The sequence below is a fragment of the Asparagus officinalis genome, chromosome 7 (genome assembly GCF_001876935.1).
Source record: "Asparagus officinalis chromosome 7, Aspof.V1, whole genome shotgun sequence".
NCBI classification, from domain to species: domain Eukaryota; kingdom Viridiplantae; phylum Streptophyta; class Magnoliopsida; order Asparagales; family Asparagaceae; genus Asparagus; species Asparagus officinalis.
Window position 1 is genome coordinate 74254947 of NC_033800.1, and position 23961 is coordinate 74278907.

At 37.4% G+C, this 23961-nt stretch overlaps 1 protein-coding gene across 1 annotated transcript; it reads left to right on the top strand.

The window, feature by feature from the left end:
* LOC109848742 lies at nt 8449–23333 on the top strand. Its single transcript, XM_020418391.1, has 11 exons — nt 8449–8715; nt 10645–10941; nt 11498–11732; nt 12237–12320; nt 12454–12623; nt 17378–17520; nt 17608–17785; nt 17893–18493; nt 19442–19554; nt 20122–20365; nt 23010–23333. The coding sequence occupies exons 1-11, from the start codon at nt 8636–8638 to the stop codon at nt 23214–23216; spliced, it is 2352 nt and encodes a 783-aa protein (XP_020273980.1). The 5' UTR covers nt 8449–8635; the 3' UTR covers nt 23217–23333.

Genomic DNA, 23961 nt, shown 5'->3' on the forward strand with positions numbered 1-23961 from the left:
CGGGCCTGAACAATCAGTAGTCATCGCCAACGTGACTGATAAGAGGAAATCTACCCGACCTTCTGATTTGGACCCCCTCATATCACATCGTTTAACTCGGCTACATGCAGGGACTACTAGACGTAGAGATTATTTGAGGATGACCAGAGGACTATCCTCGGACGATGAAGCGTCAGACGCTTGCTCGGCAGTCGCTTCAGAAGCCACCGTATCCAGTCCCGGACAATCTCGTGAGGTGTTTATGATCAACATCGAGGAAGTAACCAAAATGGCATTCAAGATCGAAGTGGAAATGGCTATGCAGGAGATGAGACAAATGCACGACCAACAAATCCGAGCTTTATCGAATCAGCTAGGTGAGTCCATCCGTCGCAGCACTGCTAACCAAGCAGGTAGCGATTCAGATGTGGATGAACATAACGCTGGGGGTGGTCCCACTAAAAATAACGACGCTGGGGGTGGACCCACCAATGATGATAACACTGGGGGTGGTCACATTATTCCTCTTGAAAATTGTCCAAAATAGGATATAGATGAGGACGTAAAGATGAAGGACCTCGAGAGCAAAATTAACGCTCTAATGTCTGATCAAGAGGTAAAGAAGACCAGCATTCCGTGTCCTTACCCGAAAGAGTGGGATTCGATCCCGTATCCGACGAAGTTCAACCTGATCAACTTCACGCCGTTCGACGGGAAGGGCTCACCCACTCAGCATCTAATCTACTTCAAGTCCCACTTGGGCACGATCTCCAGCAACGAGCCATTGATGGTGCGGTCATTCGTTAGCACCCTTCGCGGGCCTGCCTTCGATTGGTACCGCCGTCTCAAGCCCAGAAGCATCAACAGCTGGGAGGACCTAGAGAGCATGTTCCTCGCTCATTTCTTCGATGATAACGTCGAAGTGTCGATCAGGACACTCTTCGATGAGAAACAAAAAGACGGAGAGTCGGTGGATACCTTCATCAAACGCTTCCGCAATCAGGCAATGAACTGCAAGGATCCCGTCACGGAGGAATTCGTCTTGCAGACCTGTCATAACAACTTGTCCATTAACATCTTGGACGTTATGGGAGTAGAGCCGCTCAATACTTGGAAAGAGTTGAAGGTGCACGGAGAGCAGGCCGAACGCTTCCTCAGAAGGAGGAAGGTCGAAAGAAGCCAACCGATGGCTAACCCTCTGAATCCGAGTCTCATTTCCCATGATGAAGGGAAGTCACCTACAACAGTTGTTGACGTTAATCAGACGTCGCAACAGCAACCCCGAAGACAGCAGAAGACTTCGGATCCGAGGCTCCAAAAAGAGTACTCATTCAAGGACGAAGACGTTCCAGCCATCTTCGAGACCCTTCTCGAAAACAACAAGATCAAACTGCCACCCATCACGAATCAGGAGGAAGCTGATAATACTACGGATCCAAAGTACTGCGCGTACTACAGGAGGATCCTTCATCCCACCAATGCTTGCTTTACTTTAAAGAATAGCATTCAGACCTTGGTTGAAGCTGACGTCATAACGTTAGGATAAGCCAAACAAGAACGACAACACTCCGAAGAGTATACGAGTATAAACTGCTTCTCAATCCTCCAACCGGTATATGAGGTTAAACTGCTCCTTGATACTCCAATAGGTATATGAGTCTAAACTGTTTCCCACACTTGACGGGAAGTTCCTGGAGAATTTTTACATGTAATATTCTTAAGGATAACCTGGTCATGTAACTCACTATGAAGTTAGACCAAGTTTTGCGAAGGAAGCTGGGGGTGGATGATTCATGTAACGGGAAGTTCCCGAAAGAATTTTTACATGTAATTTTCTTAGGGATAACCCGATCATTACAAATAAAGTGATAAACACTAAACCCACCGTGATTTCCGAACACTCTTTTGCTGAGATAAGATTCGATCACTTCGTTGGATCAATCATCCCTCACAAAACTCTCATTGGTGTTTGACGACTCACAGTCTTCCACCACAAAATCCCCCACCGATCAGACTAATTGACGGTGGGACCATCAAAATTCCTTTCGGTTGAATCCACTCAAACTTCTATGTGTTTGTGCACTCAACATTCCCATTATTAAATTCCGGACATAATGCTTGGAATTTTGATCTGTTAATCTTTGACAAATTGTCAAACCCTTTCGTGTTAAGTCCTTATCACTTGACACTAAGAACCCTTACTGAGTGATTTGTATAAGTCAACACTCCTACTATGATTTATACTCCCACTCCCACTGTTTACCTGGTCAAACCTTCTTACAGTTAGGACCACAACCAAAATCTCCTCTCGATTCCTCCAATGAACGAGAGATCCACAAATCGAGCGATCAAACCTTCCTACAGTTAGGATCGTCTCAAATATCCCACTCGGTCAAACCTTCCTACAGTTAGGGCCAAAACCAAAATTCTCTCTCGGTTTCTCTAATAAACGAGAGGTCCATTTTCAAATCGAGTGATCAAATCTTCCTACAATTAGGGTCATCTCAAACTCCCGCTTGGTCAAACCTTCCTACAGTTAGGACCAAAACCACAATTCACTCTCGATAAACGAGAAATTCATCTTTAGTTCGGTAATACAACCTTTCGACAGTTAGGGTTATCCGAATCTTTTCGATTCTCGGAGTGGAGATCCCACTCTTAGTTTTACCTTTCCGGATTCTGGGGGTGGAGATCCCACCTCGAGTCTCCTTTCCAACTGGAGATAGAATATAAAATTCTTCCTCTTTAGTGTTGGGAGATAGAATATAAAATTCTTCCTCTCCCATTTCGGGTTCGTCTTTGCCCCAAGAGAAGACACCACTTTTTCAACTCTCAAAATCCGTGCCTCACAGGTACGGGGAATTTTATCCCGATTCCTAAGCAGTGATAAGTCAACACCTGACACGCGTTGCCGGTTAGTCCTTAACCGTAAAAAGGACAAAAGCCCACATATTCAATATTGTGGCAGATTGTTATTAATAATGCCAAAATCCGTGCTTCACACGCACGGAGAATTTTATCCCGAAGCCTAAGCAGGGATAAGCTAACGCCTAATACACGTTGCCGGTTTAGTCTTTTACCGATTGAAGAAGACATCAGAATCCGATTCTGGGGACTTTTATCCTGAATCCTAAGTATGGATAAGTTAACGCCTAACACGCGTTGTCAGGTAGTCTATTCCCGTGACAAAGACAAAGTCTACGTACTCAATATCGTAGCATCAAGTCTAAGGGAGTTCATTCCTTTAGCACAACGTCACATGTGGAACGGACTTAAAACAATCCGCATGTAAGCCCGATTCAAACGGTAATCGGTAAGAGCACGTCAAATCCGTTGAGGGCTGAGGATTTGCTAAAAATCCTAAGTCAACGTCTGATACACGTCGCTGTTTAGTCTTTTCATAGGAGAAAGACGAAGTCTACGTATTCAATATCGTAGCACTAAAAGGGTTAACTCTTTTAGCTTAACGTCACATGCGGAACAGACTTAAACAATCTGCATGCTAGCCTGACTCAAACGGTAGTCGGTAAAGGCTCATCAAACCCGTTGATGGCTGAGGATTTGCCAAAAATTCTATAAATGTGAGTAATTGACGCATCAGCTCCGTTAGTTGGTCTCATGACTTGATTATCCAACAACATTAAGATAAGATCCACACATGCAGATGAATCAGCTTTAACAGTTGGTCCTGCAGCCCCGACACTTGGGACCACCATGCTCCAATACCTTAAGAGCTTAAACTGTGTATACTCAAACAAACGTACGAGTATAAACTGTATTAACGTCGGGCGATCCGAAACCCTAGGTCAACGCCAGTCAACGCGTTGCAGTCAAAAGTCAACATAAGAAGATTTAAACCCTAAGGTCAACGCCGGTCAATGCGTAACCCTAGGTCAATGCCAATCAATGCGTTGCAATGAAAGAGTCGATGTGACGGAGAGGGTCAGTTCTAAGTCAACGCAATGACACGAGCCAAACTCAACTCATCAGTTTTAGACTCGAGACTCCGACGACGGCCAGACGATAAATGCAGCGCCGGAAGGACTTCAGCTATTCGTCAAAGCATCGAATATACTGAAAATCGAAGGAGCCAAGAGTCGAAGCTAACTATAGGTCCTTTACACCGATCAAAGACTGGACCAATCACATCCAAAGTATTCCAGCCTCTTCTATAAAAGAAACGAGTCTGGAACGCTTTGGAGGGGGTATCTGTAGGCATCGAAAATTACCTATAGGTCTCTGTGAGCAGCTCAAAGCTAAGAGGAGGTGAGGAACGTCACTATCCAAGTCACAGAAGCTTGATTGACGTCGATGAATGCACGAAGTGAGTCGACGGGCCATGCGAAATGACGGAACTTGTAGAGTAATTTTGGACATGATCTGATTCGAATCTGAAGAAACTTAAAACATAAAAGTTGTAGATCTCCTCGTTATCTTTCCAATACATCTTGGATAAGATTATTTAGAGGTCATATGAGAAAGTTATGACCAAAATACCCGAGACACTCATGGCCGAGACACTCACAAGTGTCTCGGACATGGCCGAGACACTCACAAGTGTCTCGGACCTTGTGGAGCTATTTTGACCATGATTATATTCAAGAAACTCAAAACATGAAAGTTGTAGATCTCCTCGTTATATTTCCAATGCATCTTGGATCAGGTTATTTGGAGGTCATATGAGGAAGTTATGATCAAAATACCCGAGACACTCATTGGTGTCTCGGCCATGGCCGAGACACTCACAAGTGTCTCGGACATTGTGGAGCTGTTTTGACCATGATTAGATTCTAATCTGAAGAATTTTAAAAGATAAAAGTTGTAGATCTTTTTGTTATCTTTCCAACACAACTTGAATCACCTCATTCGGAGGTCGGATGAAAGAATTAGAGCAAAAATACTGAAGAGGGTACAAACTATCTCGCACATGTGCGAGACACCCCGAATTGTCTCGCACTCTTGACGTGTGTTTGACGGTTTTCGATCAGTTTTGACGGTTTCAGAGCCTCCCCAACTGCTTTGGGGTTATCTTTAAATGTGATAAAGTGGTTATAATTGAAGATAAGAGGGAATCAACCATTCCTATCCAAACACAGGGCTCCTGAAGCCTATAAATACAGCCCCAGGACTCTCATTTTTTCAGAGCTGGAATTCTCGAGCGTTGGCGAAGCCCTGCCAAATTGAGGAGTGAAGAACCACGAATTTCAGAGAGGAGGAGGAGACTTCAGCGGATTCTTCGTGATAAAGAAGAGGAGTTCGTCAGATCTGCAGCCCGGTTCGTCCCTTAAGATTACCCCGTTGCGGTAATCTTAAGAAGAGCAATTATCTCGCTGTTGTCGAGATAAACGCTACGGTTTCTTGATTGCTTCGCGAATCAATGAAGCTCTGCCTAATTTTTCAGCAATCAGAGGAGACTTCAGCGGATTCTTTGTTATAAAGAAGAGAAGTTCGTCAGATCTGCAGCCCGATTCGTCCCTTAAGATTACCCCGTTGCGGTAATCTTAAGAAGAGCAATTATCTCGCTGTTGCCGAGATAAGCGCTATGGTTTTTTGATTCCTTCACGAATCAACAAAGCTCTGCCTAAATTTTTCAGCAATCAGATCTGATCGATGGTGGTCCACGGATATCAACATCCCCGTCACATGCCAAGATCCCACGCAAGCAGAAGACCGATAAACGATCTCTGCGTTTGTTTGATAAAGTTATAAACCTTTTTTATTTTTATTGTGTAAGGAGATCTTATAAAAAGATCAACCTTTTATTTTATTCGAGTTTATTGTAACGACTAAAGTTATAATAGATTCGATAGCAATGAAAACAACAACTTTCGACGCAAACAGTTCCACGATCATATCTATTGGAGGATGGAAGGAAAATAGTGGAATGAAGCCTATGCATACTAATCAAGATCCAAGTTCAAGCTTCTTCCATGTTTACCAAGTCAATCATATTGAAGATCTATCAAGCTTGAGTAAATTAGTTTAGGGTTTATACTTTGTGTGTTAATATCTTAAGCTCAATATTATGCACACACAATTTAATGGTTTATGTGTTTTATCCATAAAATTTTTTGCAAACAAATAGATATATAATACTTATTTGTTTTCTATGTGGATAAGTTATTTTGGTTTAGCTATATAGATATGAAACAATATATATCTTCATTTTCACATTTATGTGTTTCATATTCTATTGAAATTGTAAAATATTATGTTTATGGATTGAAGACTTATTTACACTATTTTCATATATTGTATAAGTCTTTAAATCCATTCTAAAGTGTTTTAAAGTTTTGTTTAAGTCATTTTGGGAAAATCAAGTTTTTAACATGTTCATACTTATGTGATTTTGTAAAATGATGAGATTTCACATTTGGGAGGTGCTTTTTAAAAACCAGTTTTTGTAACATGTGTATTATCATGTCTACAATCATTTCCCAAAGTTTTATAATTTTTAGAATTTGTTTACTATTTTTAAAGACAGTTTGAATATCAGGTTTCTGCTTTAAACAGGCTGTATACTTGTTATCAGTCGATCGATCAGTCGACTGATGAAAGTGCCTGCAGTTACCAAAAAGTTTCTGTTTTGTTTTGGTCGACTGATGATCCATCAGTCGACTGATGAGCTAAAAAATACCTACAACGGTCAGCTCATCAGTCGACTGATGAAACCCATCAGTCGACTGATGGCATGTAACGACTATTTTTCCAGTTTCTATTTTTTTTTGTCATTTTACTGGATTTCACTTGGGGTTTGAGCTTTGTTTCTTCATCCTATATATACCTATACCATTTCACTTCTGAACTAAGAAGAGAAGTTTTAAAACAAGTTTAAAAAGAGTTTTAGTTTGTTTTAAGTGTTTGTTTACAAAATTAGTTTTGTGAAGATTGTTTCACAAGAAGAGGAGATCAATTCCAGTTTGGGCTTTCAATCTTCCTATCCTTCTCTCTTGTGATTAGAGAAGTGTTTCTAAACTCAAATCTCTAGCTTGTTTATGCTTCAATTTTTATATTCATATTTGCTAGATTTAATTGAGTTTATATTTGATTTTTCTCATTGCTTGCACATACAACCATTGAGCTTAACTATTTTCACATATTGTATAATTTGGGGTTGTGGTGAGTGTAACCTTGAGAGTGAGCTTAAATTGTGTTCTCACCTATTGTAGAGAACAATTTATTTGTATTGTGCTTAATTATGAGTTATACGTTTTATCACACTTGTACACCGAGAGGAGTATGTGGTGAGAGACGAGGTGGTCCCAAGAGGAGTAGCGTCGGTAGTTTTCAAAATTTCTCCAAAATCATTTGTAAAGAAAAGGTAAATAGCATATTTTCAATTTATTTTCAAACTGACAAACACCTCTAAGGGTCTGTTTGTTTGCCTAAAAAAAGAGGAAAATCAAAGAATAGGAAACCTATTTCTAAGAAAAATTGTTTTGAGATTGTTTGGTTGGCTAAAAAAATAAGGTATTCAAAGAATGAGATATGAGATGAGATGAGTTGTCACATTATTATTGGATGATGTGAGTGATTTTTGAAGAAAACTTATTTTGAGGTTGTTTGGTTATTAGCTAAAAAAAAAGGAAATGAATTATAAGAAACATATTTCCTGTAATAGGTTCTTTTCTTGTGTTTGGTTCATTCTTAAAAATAAGAAAATAGATGAGATGAGATGAGTTGTCGTTACATTATTGGATAATGTGACTCACACTTAAGGAAATTAATTTCCTTAGTTTTTTTGAGGAAATGGGTGGAAATGAAATGTTAATGAGATGAGATGAGTTGTCACCATATTATTGGATGATGTGTGTGATTTTTAAAGATGAGATGAGATGAGTTGGATGATGTGACCTATTTTTTGTGTTTGGTTTATTTTTAGGAGATAATAAAAGATAAGTTGTGAGATTAAAATGATATTTTATTAGATATTGTGGTGAGTTTTAGGAATGGAAATAGATAAAAATAATTAATTTCTATGTATCCTTTTTTTTCTTGATTTTTAGGAAAGGAGAAATTTTCACTGTAGACCCATTCTCATATTTAATCCCTAAAACCGACCCACTTTAAAGTTATTTATGAGAATCGACCCACTTTGAGTTAATTACGGTACTAATTAGTCGGGGTTGCCAATCCCGACTAATTAGTAGCCTAATTAGCAGTTGCAAACCTCAATACTCCCTGACCCCGCTTGTAATTAGGCTACTAATTAGTTGGGATTGACAACCCGACTAATTATTACCGTAATTAACTCAAAGTGGGTCGATTCTCATAAATAAATTTAAAGTGGATCGGTTTTAGGGATTAAAACTGAGAGTGAGTCTACAGTGAAAATTTCGTCTTTTGGGAAACCAACCAAACAACCCCAGAGGTGAAACAACTGAAATTACTAGAGGGGACCCAACTCCGATACACTCTGTGGGATCCACCGCAGATTCAGCTCAGAATCCAAGTCCTCGCGTCCCATTTTCCGCCACTTTTCCCTTCTCTTTCCTCTTCCAACCCAATTCCCCCACGATCTCCGAAACCCGCGGAATTTTCTCCTCGACCAACAATTTCCCCAAAAATAAACCAAACAAACAAATGCGATGGGTTCGTCCCTTGATTGCTTCATCCTCCTTTGGCGATCGCAGAGCTAAACAAACCATCGGAATCCATGGCCGGCGACGAGATCGCTCCCGGTTCCAACCCTAATCTCTCCTCCGTCGCCGATTCGGCCGCTGTTCACTGCTTAAGGTATTGAAACTCGATCTCTTTTCTTTGTTTGATCTTCTATGCGTATGACGAAATCGTATAGTGTAGATGTTTCAAATCATTACATCAAGGCTTATTTGCACTTTGATACCCCAAAGTTTCACCTAATTTTGTCTTTATAATCCCAAAGTTTTGTTTCGATAATTTTGATACCCAATGTGCACAAAAGCTGGCGTTAATTTTGTTTACAAGAATATTAATGTAGAAAAGTGAATTTGAAAAAGGAAAATTCTTACCAATATCTTTTTTTTTTTTTTGGGGGGGGGGGGGGGGGGGGGTGAAGTTAGGAGTTTGGGGTATCAAGTTGTCAAAGTAAGGCCAATTTGAAAGCTTTGGGGGTGTCAAATTGGCAAAATAAAAATGGGCGAAACTTTGGGGTGTCAAGTAGCCAAAATGGGCTGCTCTTAAGCCGTCGGTAAAAGTAACAAATCAAACAAGTTTGATTCATATTTTAGAAGACTAATTTATCTAGATTTATTTATGTATAGGTTTGGTGATATTTCGAAGATATTGAATGATTCGATTATGGATTTGAATGGTTGATCGGGCTAGTTCATAATAAGATTTGAGCTCACCAGCTCATAATATCATTACTCTCTATCTTTCTTTATAAATATGGAAAAAGGGTATGATGTGGCCGATAAACTGGTGGTGATGGGCCAATAGTGGTAGTCATATAGGAGTACGTGGATAGCACCATTCCTATCTCTTGACATCCCATTAAGAAATTAGTCGGTAGCTTATATTCAGTATCATGTGTGCTTGTGCACGCTAGTGTATGTGTGCGTATTAAAATGGTATTAGATGTGGGGGCTTATTTTGCTAATGAGCTGCAGATTGATACACTAGTGGTAAGGCCCATCTTTCTTGTCTTGTCATGGCTGATGGATCTCACCACATGTATCTCTTGACATCTCATTTTTCTAAATGAGGTGGCAGCGCATGCCTAATATCCTTCCTGTACAGAGACAGATACCCTCAAAGTATGCGATTGGAATTACAAGCTTGTATCAGGCCCTCATTCAATTGTACTTTCAGATTTCTTTAACTAAATCCCATAAAATTACAGCAAACTATAATTGTTTTTTCAATAATTTCATGAACTTTATAATTTACAGTAAATTACCACGACTCTTCCGAAAAAGTTCAGAAAGAAATTTCATAGTGGCCGTTGTACCTTTTGCACTTTTGTATGAAAGGTAGGAAGGCTGTGATACTTCTATGTAATTATTTTTGATTTAATTATATGATCAGATTAAGGATAAAATCACTATGGTTTTACTTACTTTTTATAGTTCTAGTAAATCCCAATCATCAGGAGTCGTGTATTACTATAGAAAAACAGACACTGTTATGTTTACTTAAATTGTTGTGCCCAATCCTACCATTTTAGGAATTTCTTGTGTTGCCCTGTTTGCATCATGCTGTATATGCTTACTAGATTATATCTGGTGTGACAAGCTAGTGTTCCATTTGGTTGTTCTGCGCACCATGTATCGTTACAACAAAAGTTTTCTTGTGTTCGTAGTAGCTATTGGATTTGCATTCTAAATGTATATATTCTAAGCCAACATCTCAAGCTAAAGGTGAGAATAGTGGGTTTTTATGCTCCCAGCAAAGAGGGTTCTTCGGGTCTGGGTGATGCTAGAAGTATCATGTTTCCTCTACGCACCTGACCTAGGAATAGATATTATCATAAAGAAGCAGATAGAATAAATTTATTTGGAAAATTACATTGCAGGAAGTTATTAGGTTTCTATTAAAAGATTAAATCAGTATTACTAGGCCCTAACAAATATAGAAAACATTTTTGCTAACTGCAGAAGTTTATTGTGCAATTCCACCCGAAAATTTTCAATGAAGAACCTTTTTCTTGTATCTTTGCACTTTCTTCTTGCTTTCTTGAAACAGTTCTGACACGATGTGCAAAAGTGACAGTTCTTCTCTTCAATCACTCTCCAGCGAAAATTCTCAAATAAAAGAGGCAACTGACAAAAATGGAGTTGATTTGTTCTTTGATAACTTCTTCTTCGGGCACAACAGGAAACCCTCAGGAGACGCAACCACTCCTGATCAAAATTCCAGCCCTCAAGAAGTTGCTTCCATCTCTCAAGAAATTGCTCCCATCTCTCCAGTAATTGCTCCTGTCTCAGATCCTAACCTTCAGCTATCTTCCATTGCAGATTCCGTCATTGCTCGTTGTGCAGGGTATTTATTCTATCTATTTCCTTTTATTTGTCCTGTTCCATGCAGTATTTATTCTAATGAATGCTATTAAAAAAAGTAAAAATATCCAAACTGAAATTTATGACTACCATAGATATTTTGATTCGCTTTTATTTTTACCAGTATTGGGTGTTTTGAAAGTTTGCAATTTCGGGGCAGAATACTGGGACTTGGCATCAGTGAATTTAATCACAAGCTTTCTTTTCATTGATTCTTCTTTTTCCTGCTGTAACACTATCAATCAGCTTTTGATACCTCAATACTCATAATTCCTCTTCTATGCTATTGCCATATCAACTTATAGTAGACGTGTAGCCAATTTTGTGGTATTGGACAAATTTCGATGAAACAATCCATGGTATATATATGTTGATGTTCACTGATATTTCTAACCATGAGCACAAGACCATTAGTTTGGCAAAAAAGAAACAAATGGGCGTAGTGCTAAGTTGAGATATCCAGTGTGATTTTATTCAGTTTTGTTAGGTCTTTTAACATCTGAACAATGACAAATTTTACTTCGTCCATGCAATTTCAGGCTTCTTTTCCTGTCAATTGAAGAGCTCCAACAATCTTTCAGGACTAAGTTTTCTAGCCATGTAAGGTGGTATTCGACATATGCTAGGAATCTTTTAGAGTATTGCTGCTTTAGAGCTCTTCATGCAACAAGTAAAACTCCGGACTGTCTTGCTGACAAGAAGTTTCGCCTATTAACATATGATATGATGCTCGCATGGGAAGCCCCCGATCCAGAGAGTGAATCTATGTTGAATGTGAGGCACCTGCACTTGTTTTAATTGCATATTTGCAGATAGTTCTTGTTTATCCTTTAGGCTTAAATCATCAGATAGTGTTTTATTTCCTATGTTGCCAAACAATCCTTGTTGATGACCAGAAGTGCTGATGGCTGCACACACCTTGCAATATCGTTTCCTCTATGGTTAAAATTTAGTCATTGCTTAATAGGTTTTCTGATGCGTGGACATATCTTTAACCAGTTCTTATTTCTTAACTATAACTCCTCTTTCTTCCTGGTTCAACTTTTACCATTGTTTACTATGTACTTTGATGGCTACGCATGCATTGCAATTACTCTTCTTCCAGGTTCAGCTTTTTATCATTGTTTACTAGGTATTTTGATGGCTGCACATACATTGCTATTATATCCTTCTCTATTTCCCATTTTGTGCTCCCTTCTATGTATGTTCACTATGTTTTATAACTTTAAAAACTCTTAATTGTGTTTGACTACAATGTTGGAACCATTTGTTTAATAGGAGACTTCTAGCTGTAAACATCAGGAAGCTTACGAGGATGATGGATCATTATACTACATCAGTTCTACAAACATGGCTATTCAGGTTCGTTGTTCATTTATGACCTGTGTCTTTTCTTCTTCTTTGAACATGCATAATTAAAATCACAGATTCTTTTGGTTTGGTATGATTGACATATAAGCTAACTATTATCAAATATGTTCTTCTCTCTCATCAGGTTGATAACAAGAAGACAGTTGGATTGGAAGCTTTTGCTCGAATAGCTCCGGCATGCCCTGCCATTGCTGATCCAATCACTGTCCATAACCTGTTTGATGCGCTGACATGCTGTTCAGGTGGCAGACTTCATTTTCTTATTTACGACAAGTACCTCAAAAGCCTAAATGAGTATGTGAGCTATCAGTGATGAATTTCCAGTAAAAACTTTTACCTTTTTTCATTTGTTCTCTAAATGTTTGAGATTTTTTTAAGTTAATTATAGTTCCAGTCAGCTAAATATAGATCCTTGAAGTGTGGTTTCCATTTTTCTCTAAATATTGTGGCTTCTTTTTTTCTCAAAAAACTGTTTGCTTCTGTTGCTTCACTAGTCATCTGTGAGGAATGCGTCTCTCTTGAGGAAAAGCAATAAAAATGTTTAGTTTAGACTTATAAACTAACTTATTCATCTTGAGACTTGTTATAGGAATAACTATCTTGTAGAGTTTAAAGGTTGTTAATTGCCAAATATTAAAATTTCATTAATCCATGAGATGAACCAAAACTTTTTCAGCACCTGTCTATAGTGTGATGATTCTCAGACTTTTACCAAATCTGTAATTATCTCCCTACCAATCCACCTGCTTTCTGATTGCATCTAAAGCAGTTCAGAGGCCTTTTATCGTACATCGTTTGTATCAGAACTTGAAAGCGATTTAAAGAGTTTTTTATGGTTGCTGTAAAATCTTAACTTTGCAATGATTTATGGTTTAATGGTTTGTAAGTAAAGGTTAAGATGTTCCCATTGGAAGAGAAGTGGAGAAGTGATGTTCCTGTGTAAAATAAAACTTCAGATTGTTTAGTCCAAAATGGCATTCATTCAATTGAAAGAAAACTTATCTTTTCAGTTCAAAATAGTCCGTAATCCAGTTAGTCTAAAATTATCTTCGACTTTTATTTAGTTCTTGGAAGTACATAGTTGGGTTCTTAGAACGTAGAGCTTCTTAATTCTGATATATTACAATACTTTTTTCGCACATCCCTGGAGACCTTGTGCCTTGAGTAGGGATAGAACCGAACCAAATAATTAACAAATAATTTGTGTATTATTCGTCCAAATATTTGGTTATAATCGATTTGATAGTTCATCAGTAAACCAATAGATTTTAGTATTTGGTAGCTTGGTTCATAAACAAACAGAAACTAACCAAATGTATTTTATTCGTTTAACTATTAAACATTCGTTTATGTAAACTGCTAAAATAACTTTGCCATGATGGATAACTAGATGTTAAATGACTAAATCTACAGAAGAATTACGATGTTCTTCTGCTTTTGCATTACTATATTATATATTTTATGTTTCTGTTTATATAACTTTATAAATATTACTATTCATAAATATATAAATTAATAATTTATTAAACTATAAATATAATAAATTTTAAATATAATAAATTTTATAGGTACATAATAATAGTTAACTAAAATGTCAAAAACAAAAGTTAGCATAGAATGTAAAATATATGATTCGAACTCATGACCTTTATTCAAGATTCACAAGACTTAACCAAGTTTGCTACAAAAATATTCACGAATATATAGTGAATACTCAGATAATTAATCGAATCGAATTTGAACACTTCTTCCGTCTTTGACTCAGATTCAAATTCAAATTTGCTTGATTCAAATTCTAATAATTATATTCAATTTGATTTGATTTGTTTCCACCCCTAGCTCTTAGGTTCATCATATACAATATATATATATATATATATATATATATATATATATATATATTATATATATATGTGTGTGTGTGGTGTGTGTGTTGTGTATGTGTGTATGTGTGTGTGTGTGTTGGTGTGGGCGCGCACGCGTGCCTGAGCGCTTGCGCGTGCACGTTTGGGCGCTGGTGTGTAGACGCGCGGTGGCGTGTGTGATTTGGGGGGCGGGGGGAGAATTTGGTGCTTGGCAGTGGCGTGACCACCTTCACTCATTTAATGGGTGATTTAATAGGTGGGCTAATCAATTGGGTACCAATTTTAAATGAGGATCAATTTGTGTCTTGGTACCAAGCATACCCATTATTCTTTATATATATATATACATACATACATATATAGACACACACATAGACATATACACATATAAATATAAATGTATGTATGTATATGTATACACACACATATGTATGTATGTGTGTGTGTATGGGTAAGGTTACAATATACTTAGGTGGTAACTAACTTAGTTACACCCACCTGTAAAAGCTCATGTTGAGCATCAATATTAATGATCACACCGTTCATTATGATCTACATGTTAGCAAATGAGTGTAGATCAAGTATCATGTTTCTTGAGATTTTCTATCCTATAATTCAAACAACTTAAAATAGCGGGCATTTTAGACCATTACAGACCATTCATTTCTAGGCCACTAGATGTGTAAACTAGAAATATCTTATCTATGTGATATTTTTTATCTCCATGGAGTTTTGGACACAGATCATAATGAATAGTGTTGATTGTTAATATCGACACTCAAAACATGGTGCTTTATAGGTGGGTGTAACATATATATGTGCGTGCTTTGTGTGTGTTCTTTGATAGTTAATTAAAATTGGATGAACTAAGAAGAGGGGCAATATTTCATTTTATTTATTGGCAAGTTACAGGGGAAAATGCTTAACGCTCATGCTAGTAACTATGTGCTTGTACTGTTTGAGAGCTCTGGCTAATATGAGTAGTGTTGAGCGGCTATATGCTGCTCGAAAGTGCTAAGGATCACGATAGCCAAAAATTAATCTAACTTTCAGAGGTCATCAGTTATTCCTCTTTCCTAACTGCTGTCTACAAAACTGTATATACGTTAAGCAAAAACAAAGGCATGAGTCATACAAAAAAGTGGAAACAGGGAAGACAAAATCTTTTACTTCTGAAATAAGTGCTCATGATACATATCTGATATTTGTTGCTTTCAATTTATCTTTTCCGATGAATTAGAGACCTAGAGTTGGCATATCTAGTTAAACGAACATAATTGAGTCCTAATCAATTACTTTTTCATGATTCCCTTATACCTCCCATTATGAAGTGTTTGAGAATATGACCAGTGATTAATTTTCGATTCATGTTTACTATGCGAAAATGGTTAGAGCTATAACTAATTGCAGAAAATAGTAGTAGTTTAAAAACTACAGAAAAATGACATTATGCTTTTGGACGATTTTTTATGGGGATTAAATCTAAGTAAGCAATCAGAACAAAGATATGGCACTGTGTTTTTTCTTTGATTGTAGTGCCTCCACAGCCAAATCCAACACCAAGCATATGCTCCCACCCCCACCCCCCCACCCCCCAAAAAAAAAGAAAATCCTCAAAAGGGGGGAGAAACACAGATTGCCCAACAACAGCAGCAAAACACCCCTTGAGCCAGTGCACTAAGGAGATGATTTTCATACCTCAGCCACAGTGCTTCCTCATATTTAGACTTCTTCACTTACAGTGTTTGAATAGGTGCATATCACACACTGTAGCTATTTTGTAAATTGTGTTTCATATAAGACATTGCTGGCAACCAAAGGTCTATTCCAGCTCTATCTAGCTGTATCTAGAGCCACTGTAAATCCACTTGTGGATTATTATCACATCAGTCAGATTATGTGGAAGATGATAAATGCTACTTGATGGCCTGCTGCTGTGCCTACATTGCCCAAATTGAGGCATTTGTTGTTGTATCCATACTGTTTTTTATCTAGCTGCAGCAAAGAGGGTGATTTTTGAAGCTTTTGCTGTGTAAGGGACCATATTTAATAAAGCAAATGCTGGTTTTGTCATCCTTAGATGCATTCTTTTGGCTCGCATCTGAATAGAGAGGACATAAATTACATATGCTGGTTACTTATTGATCTCGATATGGAGATGCTTTATAATATCTGCATAAACCCTTCTAACATTTTGAATGTGGATACTGATATCCATTATGTTTTATATACTATATTACTGTTGTCAAATGGGTGCATGCGCCTATCATGCATAAAATGTCTGTTCTGTATATATGTCTATAATGTATTAATATCAACGAAAGACATGGATATCTGCCCATGCATATTGATGTTTAAATTTAATAGAAATAAATTATATCACTGATTAGCAGGATTCACGCCTCTTCCAGGGCAAAGAGGCTTTTTCTGTTCCAGCCACTAAAGGAAGATAATAGGTGTTATGTAAAAAACATCATATTATTATTATTTCTTCTTCTTAGTTTAAGGAGATGCTGTTATTTTCCATGTAAATAGGTTTTGTATTTGAATGATTACTCTTGTGAATCATAATCCGGCATTCACTTCAAGCTTTAGCCGTGTAGGCTAAGATTTGACATATTTATTCATTTTATTTTTCTAAGGATATATTCATTTCCAAGTATACCAAATAATATTCTCCATCAATATTGTATACCAAATAATATTCTCCATCCATATTGTATACCAAATAATATTCTCCATCCATATTGTGTTCGATACTTGAAACATAGATATGAGTATGGTTATTTCAATATCTTTCTGTATCCACATTGTTTGCACTGACAACAAGCAGTTTAGGGCAATAAAGGGGGTCCCTGAGTCACAGGGACTTCTATAAGTAAAACTCTATTTAGTTCATCCAGGCCTAATTATTCATATGCTCAAAGCTACCCAAGCTAAGTAACAAATTATATATGTAGATGATAGTTCATATATAATTCATATGACAAGTAAATTCCTTTGTGTGAGTAGTTCTTCTTATTTTTGTTGATAATTTTCTCAGAATTTATAGAAGGAACGTAAATTGTACTCATCTTTGTTGAAAAATATTTTATTTAACATGCCACTATCAACATATTAGGGTAACTTTTTTGTAGATGATGACTTTGATATTGCTCCTCTCTTGTCTGTTTCTTGTTGTAGAACTCTGAAGTCTGTTAAAAGTACAACAAGATCACGACTCAATTCAAATCTTCGCCTTGCAGAAGGAGAAATCATCTTAGATGTTGACGGTTTCATGCCCACTAAACCTATTTTGCAACATATTGGAATATCCACATGGCCTGGTTAAGCATCTCTCCTATGGTAATTTGCTTAATGCTAATGAAGTATTTTCCGTGCCAGCAGTCTAAGACGAAGTTTATTTATGGCAGGAAAGTTGATTCTTACTAACCACGCTCTTTACTTCGAGCCGCTAGGGGTTGTTTCATATAATAAAGCCATCAGATATGATTTGGCAACAGATTTGAGGCAAGTGATAAAGCGTGAAATGACTGGACCATGGGGTGCTCGTCTCTTTGATAAGGCTGTGATGTATAAATCGAACTCTCTGTAAGTGTACATTTTCCGGAGTTTATTTCTATGTATTACCAAGTATAGCATCAAATTATCATTCTGTTGGACAGGTAAGTCTATCTTACTGCATTTTTTTCTTACAGAGCAGACCCCATTTTTTTGGAGTTTCCTCAGCTTATAGGCCATTCACGCAGAGACTACTGGTTTGCAATCACTCGGGAAGTTTTTCACGTTCATAGATTCATCAGAAAGTTCAATCTTAGTCAGATTCAGATGGCAGAAGCTCTTTCAAGGGCTTCTTTAGGCATCTTTCGTTGTCGTGCTCTTAAAGAGGCCTTCCATGTTGTTCCTTCCCACTTTAAGACCACACTTGCATTTAACTTAGCTGAAAAACTCCCAAAAGGAGACAAGATTTTAGAGGCTTTATATCATCAGTTGGAGCTTTTATGCACCAAAATCAACATCGATGCTTCAGCTAACTATTCACCTAATGAAGTGCAAAGGAGTGATTCTTTTCCAGTTTCATTTTATGCTCTTGCTAAAATGGGTTTTCATTCACTGGAGGGAGAAAACTGGTCTAAAGAAGCAGAGCTTCTAGTTGCAGATGCTCATGTTGGTGAAATATGTCCACTCCAAAAGGCTGTTCAAGAATCACTTGGTTACTCTTGTAAGGCTGAGGCAGCACGGGCAACACTGGATCAGGTCAAAGTAGAAGATATTGAGACAAACCTTGCTGTAATAAGGGTATGTTTCTGTTGGCATTTTCAGTTTCTTTTAAATCCAGTGCTGCTCAAAAGGGTTGGAAGAGATGCAGATGATATAGATAACACAATCCTTATGGGTGTCAAAATCAGTCTTCTGATACTTATATCATTCAGTAATGCTTATATTCTGTGAAAGGTGGAAAATTCCATCCTTGTCGTCTACAACTTTGTAAAATTCCTGTACACATGCATGGGAACTAAGTCATATTGCAGCTTTACGGAACTAGTTTATTACACATATAACAGTCCCAATATATATGACTGGCAAGTAATTATTTGCTGACAAAATGTGCAAATAATTGTGGTGCATGCACATATCTATCTTTCATATGGAAAATGGAGTCGTGTTTAGAATTGTCAATCAAGTATACAGAACATCAATTCTTTTCTAGATACTTAAGTATATACATCAGTCATGCTGCAACTGTTAAAACTAATGTATAGCACCAACTAGTTGGCGGCAGGACTTAGCTGCAATTTGGAATTACAAGTTCAGGATAGTGGGATGCAAAAGGAGAGGAATTTCCTCCCTTTTAAATGGAGATTTTCAGGGGTTCACACCTTAAAATATATCTAATAATTTGAACTGGGGGCCTACTCTTAGCCTCTCTCTCTCTCTCTCTCTCTCTCTCTCTCTACCCATGTAAAAAGCTCTCTTTTGTACAAGTATCCCACCTGTTTCTTTTTCTTAAAGTGCTATATACTTATAGAAGTTTAAACATGATGTCGAAAACTTCAGTTTTTAAGTTTACACCAGCTGAACCCTTGAATTGACATAAAAGATTACACATCTGACAAGTATCTGTTCTCTTAATTTGAGAAGAGTTTTTGAAAGAAAAAAAAAGTATGATAACCTTGTATGTTTTAAATGCCAATAAGTTCAGAGAGTGGAGAAGCATTATAACTGTGTTTTGTACTCTTTTTGCAGGAATTACTTTTTCCATTGTTTGAATCAGGCAAAAGACTCAATTTCCTAGCAGGGTGGGAAGATCCATTAAAATCGACTATGTTTTTGCTTTTTATCTTTTATGTCATTTACAGGTAATATTGTTGGTCTTAGTAAATTTAAGTTCAAGATGTTATTTAGAGTATGAATGAACATAACATTTATTTTCCATCTTGTTGCCCTTTCTTGCATATAATTACCAATCAATAGAAAAGCTGTGAATGCTAAATCTTTATCCTGCCATGCCTCTACAGCTTGACTTCTCCAACCTTTGAATGGTGCTAGAAGAAGTATCTCATGTGTGTATATATGGACCTGATTAGTTGAAGGATAGGAATTTGTTAAATGCCATGTCCGTTCCATTCCCCTACATACTGGTCAATTTTTCAGAATACAAATCATTTTGTTGTTGCTGCATTTCATGCATTTTACTTTGAATTCCTATGATTCTTCCCTAAATCTCTTTACTATACTCATCCCCTCTCCCAATTGGTGCATTCCTGTACATGTCACTTCTAAATTTTACCATTATGCTACTATGAAACCTTTTTATACCTAACTGGTGTTCTTTCAATCTTTATTAAGTCTTTCTTATGTATGTAACTTAACACTTGGTTTTAACTTTATTAGTATTAAGTAACTTTATTATTGTTATGATATAGGGGTTGGATCGGATACCTCTTACCTTCAACTTTCTTGTCATTTGCACTTATCATGCTCTGGCACAAGATTTTCAGCAAAGGAAAGCAGATTGAAGCCTTCCAAATCACGCTGCCCCCTAATAGAAACCCTGTCGAGCTGCTTTTGGCTTTGCAAGAAACCATCTCTCAGTTAGAAACAAGTGTCCAAGCAGGATGTATTACTCTTCTCAAGATCAGAGCTCTTCTATTTGCCGCATTTCCAAAGGTTTGATTCTTCGCTGTCAGTCACTTAAATTGACACACCAGTTTTACACACCAGTTTTTTGAATTCTTTGCGAATATAACATGTGAAAATTATATAGGTGTATCTAACGTACTATTGTCTGCTGATTTTTGTTGCATAAAATTCTCAAGCTACTATTGTTATTATTATTTATTATTACTGTGAAAGTGCAAAAAGCTCATCCATATATTATGTAGATTAGAACATAAAGAGACGCCTATGGATCGCCAAAGTAGGGATTCAAATACTCCCAGTTCCTTTTAGATGATTCAAATCAAGGTTGTTGATAGCGGATCGCGTCGCGTCGCGGCGAGGTACCGCTTAGGCTATTGCGGGCTATTGCGGCAAAATAGCGGCAAATAGCGCACAGTCAAATAGCGGTCAAATATTAATATATTTAAATATTCTAAATAATAAGAAAAATCATATAAAAATCTAAAAATCCTATAAATGCATACATGATGCCTATACATGAAATAGATGTGCGATAATTACATAATATTAACAACATACTATAATTATAAGGATTAAAGAATGAAAAAACGTACCTGTTTATCCAAAAGACTGTTAGTTGTCTTTCTTCAACTTTCAAGTCTCTAATATAAAAATGCTCAACAATAAAAAAAAATCATTGATTAGTATCATCATCATCATATTAAATTAAATGGATTTACATGCTCATAACTGTTTAGGTGAAATACTAGATAGCTAAGAACTTATTTATATTCTAAACAAACTTCCTCTTCCCATCAAGAAAACAGACAGAACAAGTTTATCGTCAACTTATTTAAAAATTATAACACACTTTGTCAGTGACATCCGAGCAAATTCAGAAGAGAAAAATCAGAAAATGAAACCTCTTCTTTCTAGAAAGTCTGAAAGTGTCTCATATAGCAACAATTAAAATGAAAGTGAAGACAGGAAAACTAGAAGTGAGAACATTGAGAAGGTTTAAAATGAAAGAGAAGAATGGGAAGCTATTTTACCTTTACCTCTGTTGCAGATCTAGCCAACAGAGATGAGATGACGCTGGGAGCTTGAGCTGTTGGAGACTTGAGGGAAGCTTGTTGGAGACTCGGAGTTCGGAAGTCGTCTCGTCGCTGGGAGCGGAAGTCGTTGGAAACGCTGGCTGGACTCGGAGAGCGGAAGTCGCTGGAACGCTGGAAAGGAAAAAAGGGGTTCGGGAGTGGCTGGAACGGAGCTCTGAGGAATTAGGGTTGCGTTGTTGTGGAGCTCTGAGGAAGACAATCGTCGTGGGAGAAAATCGTCGTGGCTGGAACGGAGAAGATCCGCTTTCGGCTAGGGTTCGGGAGTGGGAGAGAAAAAATCATCTTTTATCTGGTTTTAACAAGTCGGGTTTGGGTTCGGGTCGGGTTCAGCGCGAAAACAATCGAATATGGGTTTAGCGGGTTTAGCGGATTTTCCCGCTTTTTCCCGCTTTTGAGCGCTTTTACGCGCTTTTCGAATGCAAAGCGGTTTTCCCCGCTAAACCCGACCGCGACACCCCTCCGCGTAGCGCTGAGGGGCCGCGACCGCGAAAGGCGCCGCTATAGCCCCGCTATCGGTCGCTTTTTACAACACTGATTCAAATACCCCACTCCTAGATCTTTATGTCCGAATGTAATTATGTGTGATGTGGTATCGATTCCCGTTTGAAGATAAAGAAAGTCTCACAATAATCATGTCTACTATAACGGGTTAAGTTTCATAAAAACAATTCTGCTCAGGCTTAACCTGGTTTTGTTCAAAACTTTTCTCACTTAGACATTGAAGGAGTTCTGTGCATAATATATCAATATGCGTGTCCGATATCAAGCTGTAGCATTGAGTTTTAGGTAACTTTAGGTAGGAGAACAATATTTCTAACCGTCTGATAAAATTGTCAATTCATTTTCCCCTTTTCTTTTTATACTGCTGTCTATTTTTCAATTATTCAATTATAATAGGGCTAATTCAGGATAGACCCTCTGAACTATCACCAAATCGTCCTTAATACTGATGTAGTTCAATTGTTGCAGATAGAACCCCTGAAAGTAACCCTTAAATGAAAAGCTATTGTTACAAATAGAACACCCCAACCCTACACTCCCCCCCCCTGGCCCCCACACCACCCACAGGAAATCCGCGGGCTGCCACAGCCGCAAAAGGGTTTTCAGTCAGGAGGTCTATGTGCTGCACTGGAAGCACGGTGGTAGTAAGTTCTCTTTGGCAGGGGATCTATCTGCCAATAACCCATTATAATATAAGTATTGTGTGATGCATAAGTTTTCCTTCTTTCTGCCCTAGCTTTTAACGAGTTCTTTTCTTTGTGGCAAAATATGGAAAAAATCTAAACATTTGTCGGAATTTAAAAAAGAAGACCTAGGATTTTAAATGTGACGCTTTCACCCCTCATTTTCAATTTCTAGTCAACTAATTATCATTTGATTATGTAAGCACCAATTTATGATAATATCATACGTGTTGATATGAAGTATTGATAATTGCAACATAGGACTGTCAGTTTTGCATCTCTGTTAACTCCGTGGAAACTGAATTGGAGGGGCAAACTGTAAATTTCAAAATCCAGGAGGATTTTATGTAAAAAAAAAGCCATATATTTAACCTTGTAGTGTTTTCATTTCAGACAACAACCAAGGTTGCATTCATTTTGATTGGTACAGCCACAATTTTGGCCCTGATTCCTCTCAAGTACCTGGTGTTCTTAGTTTTCCTAGAGGCGTACACTAGGGAGATGCCATTGAGGAAAGCAAATAGTGAGAAGCTAAAACGGCGAATAAAGGAATGGTGGATTCGAGTTCCTGCTGCCCCAGTTCAGCTCATCAGATTTTAAGAGAACCAGAATTCAAAACAACACATTTTTTCTTATATATACTCCTGTAAATTCTCACTCTACAATGAATATCAGTGTAATCTCTTTTCCGATAATGAAGTCCTTGTTCATTATTTATTGACGCTATTATAAAATTTTACATGCCTCTATGCCCCTCTCAAACTAATCAAGTTTCTTTTGGTGCAAGGATGTGTACATCGGTGCACTCTGAAACATGTGATCTTGTCTTACTGCGTCACTTGAAAACTTATTTTGCTGTGCAGTATCACATAGAAACATGAGACATTATATTCTGGATATACGTACGTATCTAATCTTAATGAGGTTTGTTCATATTAGGCAGCCATTTACTTCTTGCTCTCACTTCCACTCCTTTTTCTCTTGAAATTTCTGTCACATATTGGACCGCTATTGTTCTTAAATGAATAAGAAAGGTAGACAACGAGCATCAATCGGGTGAGAAACCTCACAGCTAATGTACTCCTATTTAGGGAGAACAGCAGGGGAGAAAATTCTAAGTATATTGATCATTTTCCATAAGCAATAGGGGTTGCCATCAATTCAATTTTGAGCTTTCTAATTAAATTAGGGTAAAAGTGAAATTCAACATGTGGTTTTCACATGATGTCCCAAATAGATATGATAAATAGTAGTATATTGTAAATGCTAATGAAATAGTTTATGGACGTAATAATATGGCAATATGGCTACAGTCTCATAGCCCAGGAGGTGTTTATTGTAGACA

Excerpts from the sequence above, each read along its gene's own strand:
- LOC109848742 (XM_020418391.1), top strand. The coding sequence starts at position 8,636 with ATGGCCGGCGACGAGATCGCTCCCGGTTCCAACCCTAATCTCTCCTCC. Across the intron at positions 12,624-17,377 it reads TACCTCAAAAGCCTAAATGA|AACTCTGAAGTCTGTTAAAA; the intron begins GTATGTGAGCTA and ends TTCTTGTTGTAG. Across the intron at positions 20,366-23,009 it reads TATTTGCCGCATTTCCAAAG|ACAACAACCAAGGTTGCATT; the intron begins GTTTGATTCTTC and ends TTTTCATTTCAG.